At 61.5% G+C, this 5,034-nt stretch overlaps 1 protein-coding gene across 1 annotated transcript; it reads right to left on the bottom strand.

The window, feature by feature from the left end:
• Positions 1-2,116: 2,116 nt before the first annotated feature.
• Positions 2,117-4,572, bottom strand: INHA (inhibin subunit alpha). The gene is made up of 2 exons (XM_056111710.1): positions 4,212-4,572; positions 2,117-3,197 (listed from the first exon to the last, which is right to left on the bottom strand). The coding sequence occupies exons 1-2, from the start codon at positions 4,477-4,479 to the stop codon at positions 2,362-2,364; spliced, it is 1,104 nt and encodes a 367-aa protein (XP_055967685.1). The 5' UTR covers positions 4,480-4,572; the 3' UTR covers positions 2,117-2,361.
• Between the last annotated feature and the right edge of the window lie 462 nt (positions 4,573-5,034).

Here is a 5,034-nt window from a genome sequence, read left to right as displayed (position 1 = left end):
TCGCCCGCACGGCAGAGCCTGGCAAGCTCCCCGTGACGTATTCCATATGCCAAACACAGTAACAACAAGTCTTATGATGGAGACGTTACTGGGCCCGCTCAAGCAAATCGATGAACAATGGGAGGACCGTGATCCGTGATGCTCACCTTTGGCTTTGGAAGACTCACCATGCTGGGGCCGTAGAGATAGTACAGCCTTGCTAGGCGTTTGCCTTGCACACTGCTGACCTGAGTTTGGTCCCAACACCACACGTGGTCCCCTTGAACACCATGAGTGATCCCCAAGTGCAAAGCCAGGAGTCAGCTCTCATCACCACTGGGTATGACCCCCCCCAAATGAAAATTAATAAATAAAAGACTTGCCAGCAGAGGGGCGAGTTGTACTTTTTCTCCTTTGGCTCCATGCCGGGGGAACTGTGCCATCCCTATCTGCTGACGGGTGGGGTGGCAAGACACCATGTCCCCACCCTCAGACCCCCGCCCCCAGGCCTAGAGCAGGAAGACGCTGCCCAGCACTGGGTCCTCGCAACCCTAGGAGAGAGAAGAGAGTGGAAGCCAAGTGGAGGGGGGGGGGGGTCGAAGAATGCTAAGAAGTCTGGGTTTTGGGGTGTTTTTTTTTTGTTTTTGCTTTTTGGGTCACACCCGGCAACGCTCAGGGGTTCCTCCTGGCTTTGCACTCAGGAATTACTCCTGGTGGTGCTCGGGGGACCATATGGGATGCTGGGGATGGAACCCAGGTCAGCCGCGTGCAAGGCAAACGCCCTACCTGCTGTGCTATTGCTCCGGCCCCAATGCCGAGAAGTCTGGCCATGAAGCCAGATGCGGAGATTCGAGTTCAGACAGGCCCGAGCAAAGGCTCCCCGTTCCCAGCGCTGCTCATGCCCCCCACCCACCCACAGCCCCAGCAGGAATCCCTCCCCCACCCCCAGAAGCACACAGGGACAGCAATGCTGATGAAGGTGCTAGGAAAGACCGGGGGCCAGTGACCAGAAGGTTCCGGCATCGGAACAGGGTCTCCTTAGAGATCAGCTTCCACCACCTGGAGTTCACACTGGAGCAAGGTTTGGGGGTGGGGGGCTCCCCAGGGTACTCATAAGGCCCAAACTGGGCTTCCTTCTGCTCCCCCAAGCAAGGAAAGGTGTTGGTCCCCTCCCCCTCGTCCCTTTCTGCCCCACTGTGGGGAGGGTGGGAGTTTCTGCTCTGCCCTCTGAAAGTGCTCCCCTCTTAGGTCACGCACCCCTGCACCCCGCCGCCAGGAAGGTGGGAAGATAAGGCGGGAGAGCAGGAGACAGGGAGGAGGCACCGGGAGAGGAGAGGCCCTGGGCTCCCCCGCCCCGGCGGGGAGGACGCGTGTGCCCAGCGCCCAGGCCCTGGTTGTGTCTGCGCAGGTCACCTTCAAGGACAGAGCAGTTCCCGGAGACCCCAGGTCCCCCGGCCAACTGAGGTCACCCCTGGGTCACCACCATCCCACCTTCCTTCCCTTGTTATGTACAGCTGCTGTCAATGCCCAATGCCCAAATCTTTCCTCGTCTCCCACCCAGGGGCTGGGGGCACCCCAAACTTGGCTGGCTCTGGGCATCGGATGGGGGAGGGGGAGCAGAAGTCAAACTCTCCCGTTGGCCTCAGACTCGCCCCAATGGTCAGCCCAGTGTCCCTCTGCTCAGACAGAGCCAGGCAGGAGCTGGGGGGCAAGGGGGAGGGACAGGTTCCGGTTGCTCCAGGGACCTCTGGAGGCGGCCAGGCAGGCGGCCCCACAGCCGGGCAGGCCAGCAAGCCCTACTCAAGGGCCCCTTCTGCCTCCCAAGGGACTGTTGGGAGCTTGGGGCACTTTCGCCAGATACACATCCGGTTTCTCTGCCTTCAAACCCCAAGTCTCCAGAAGAAAAGCTGAAGGACCTGCAATCCCATAAGCCCCTGCTCCGCCGAGGCCCACGGCCCCTACCCCACACACAACAGTGAGCCTGAGAGGCACCGAGTCAAATGCACTTGTTTATTGTCATGTGTTACAGGGATGAGGGAGAGGAGCCCTTGCTTACTGGAACATATTACAGGGGTGAAGGGAGAGGAGCCCTTGCTTACTGTCACGTGTAACAGGGGTGAAAGGAGAGGAGCCCTTGCTTGCTATAACATATTATAGGGGTGAAGGGAGAGGAGCCCTTGCTCACTGTCACGTGTAACAGGGGTGAAGGATGAGGAGCCTTTGTTTATTGTCACGTTACAGAGGTGAAGGGAGGGGAGCCCTTGCTTATGGTCACATGTTACAGGGGTGGGGCAGCCCTCAGGTAGAAGCGGGGGTGGGGGCAGGAGCAGGAGCGCCGTCTCTCCCCCTTCCACTCCTCCGTGGGCATGGCAACAGAGGCTCTCAGATGCAGGCGCAGTGCTGCGTGAGGAGGTTGGGCACGGTCTCGTACTTGAAGGAGTAGCCGCCGTCTGAGGTGGTGCGCACATGCAGGGGCCTCATGGTCCCTGGGAGGGCAGCACAGCAAGCCTGCGCCCCTATCCCAGGCAGCAGGGAGAGCGGCCCGGTGGGGGGCGTTGGGGGGACGCCCCCAGGGGCGGGCAGGGGCAGGTCGGGAGGAGCCGGGGGCAGCCCGCAGCTGCCGTGGCAGTAGTAGAAGATAAAGCTGGGAGGGTACACGATCCAGCGCTCCCAGCCCAGCTCCTGGAAGGAGATGTTGAGGGCGGCGCGGTGGCAGTTGGTGTGCAGGGCCAGCTCCTCAGGCGGCCGCTGCAGCAGGCGCAGGGCTGATGGAGTCCAGGGCCAGGGCACCAGCGTGGAGCGGCGGGCACGGTCCCCCGTGCTGGGCGCCCGGGCCTGGGTGTGGGCCACCAGGAAGGGGGTGGCCTCGGGCCTGGCCGAGCAGGGACAGAGCGGGCAGCGCACCATCAGTACCAGCACGGGCTGCGCCAGCAGGGGCAGGGCCGAGGCAGGGAGATGCAACACGGCCCAGCGAGAGGGTGCCCGGCCAGAGGTCGTGGGCACGGCCTGAGGCCCCCCTGACGACAGTGCCAGGAGCCCGAGCAGCTCCTCGGAGCTATTGGCAGCGGCAGCTGCAGCCTGCCTGTCCAGGCCCGTGTGGAACCACAGCTGCGCCGAGGTCACCTGGCGGCTGAGCGTGTGCTGGGACGGCCGGAACACGTAGGTGAAGAGGCCCTCCTCGGCGTCCTGGGCCCCCGGCTCATCCTCACAGCCCGTGCCTATGGGAGAACGGGAAAGAAAGAGAGAGGGCAGCCCCCCTCCCCCGCCAGCTGGCACCCCCGCAACCCTCGCTCTCAGCAGGAGGGGTCCTGTGTAAGTCGCCTGGGCGGCCAGGCGGAGGGGCACTATTACCAGTCTTTGGAGAAGTGACAAAGACACCCTCTGCCACTTCCTCATTAAAGGTCTACAAAAACCCAAGGTCTCTCCCCAATGGTGTCACCCGCTAATATTCCCTCAGGCGAGTGACCCAGCCCATGTTCCACCAACCCGGAGTTCTGTCCATCTGTCCGTGGGAAATGGTGCCCTGAGCGGGGGCAGACACCAGCACCGGCAATATTACTCAGTCTACTTTTTATATCCAACAGCAAGATGGCACAACCCGGTCTTTAAAATCAGTAAATTTAGGGGCTGGAGCAATAGCACAGAGGGTAGGGTGTTTGCCTTGCATATGGCCAACCCGGGTTCGATTCCCAGCATCCCTTCTGGTCCCCTGAGCACCGCCAGGAATAATTCCTAAGTGCAGAGCCAGGAGTAACCCCTGAGCATCGCCAGGTGTGATCCCAAAAAAAAAAAAAAGCAAAATAAATAAATAAATAAAATCGGGGCTGGAGCCATAGCACAGTGGGTAGAGCATTTGCCTTGCACGCAGCCAACCCCGGGTTCGATTCCCAGCATCCCATGCGGTCCCCCGAGCACCGCCAGGAGTGATTCCTGAGTGCATGAGCCAGGAATAACCCTTGTGCGTTGCCGGGTGTGACCCAAAAAGCCAAAAAATAAAATAAAATAAAATCTGATTTTAAAAAGTTGATTTTTAAAGCTCAGCTCCCTGTTGCCTCCCACGAGTCCCACTCTCCAGCCTCCCCATTTCCCTTACTCCTGAGAGGGGTCTTTGCCACAGGCTGGCCTTAGGTTCTAGCCCGTGTGGGATTCAAATCCAGTTTCGCCCCGCTCCCTGACCCCAGCTGGCTGGACCAGGAACGGCACCCCTTCTCCGCCCGACCGCCCCTTCTTACCTGTGGCTGGGAACAGGATGGCCTGTGAGACATCCTCCACCTCGGGTTCCAAGACCCTGCGCCCCATGGTGTGTCTTCGGGGCAGCCGTCGAATTCCGGGGTTCCCACCCTCCCGGGGCACTGCTGGGGGACCCAGGGCATCCAAGAACAGGGCCCTCACCTTGGCCAGGACGAGCTCCCGATCCAGCTCCGGCTCCTGGCAGCCGTGGTCCCCCGGAGGGGCCAGCAGCAGAAGCAGCCACAAGGGCAGTGACAGCTGGGACCGCATGGCTCACCTGGGCCGGCCACAGTGAGCCCACGCTCTGCCCGGTGCCCCCTCTTTCAGGGCGTGTGGGGGACCTGCCCACTCTCCCCTCCCCATCCCACCCCCAGCCCTCTTTTTAACCCATCTCCCGCGCCTTCCCACGCTCCACGGCCCCGTCGCCCCTGCCCGTGGCATTGAGACCTCCTATCTCTGACGCACATGTCTGTGGCCCTGAGTCTTATCTCCCAGTCCCGCCAGGAATGTGGGGAGGGGCTGGGGAGGGGCTCACCCCAAGTGACCTGCCCCCCCAGCAATGCAACCCCTTCCCCCTGAGACCCGCAGACAGGGAGACACACACACACACACACACACACACACACACACACATAGGAGTCTCATCCCAGTGCCCAGCAGAGCAGACTGGGGGAGTGGGGTGGAGGCGGCAGGAAGAAGTTGGGGGTCTGGGGGGGTCTGCGTGTTCCTAAAAGTGTTCCTTCGCAGGGAAATCTCAACTCTTCCGGCCTTCTGCGGCCACCTTCCAAGAGGCAGCTGCGAGGCCAGTCGAGGGAGAGGCGGGGG

Source organism: Sorex fumeus, unplaced genomic scaffold (genome assembly GCF_029834395.1).
Source record: "Sorex fumeus unplaced genomic scaffold, SorFum_2.1 ptg000014l, whole genome shotgun sequence".
NCBI lineage: Eukaryota > Metazoa > Chordata > Mammalia > Eulipotyphla > Soricidae > Sorex > Sorex fumeus.
This window is presented reverse-complemented; position numbering and strand designations above follow the sequence as displayed.

Excerpts from the sequence above, each read along its gene's own strand:
- INHA (XM_056111710.1), bottom strand. The coding sequence starts at position 4,479 with ATGCGGTCCCAGCTGTCACTGCCCTTGTGGCTGCTTCTGCTGCTGGCC. Across the intron at positions 3,198-4,211 it reads CATCCTGTTCCCAGCCACAG|GCACGGGCTGTGAGGATGAG; the intron begins GTAAGAAGGGGC and ends GTTCTCCCATAG.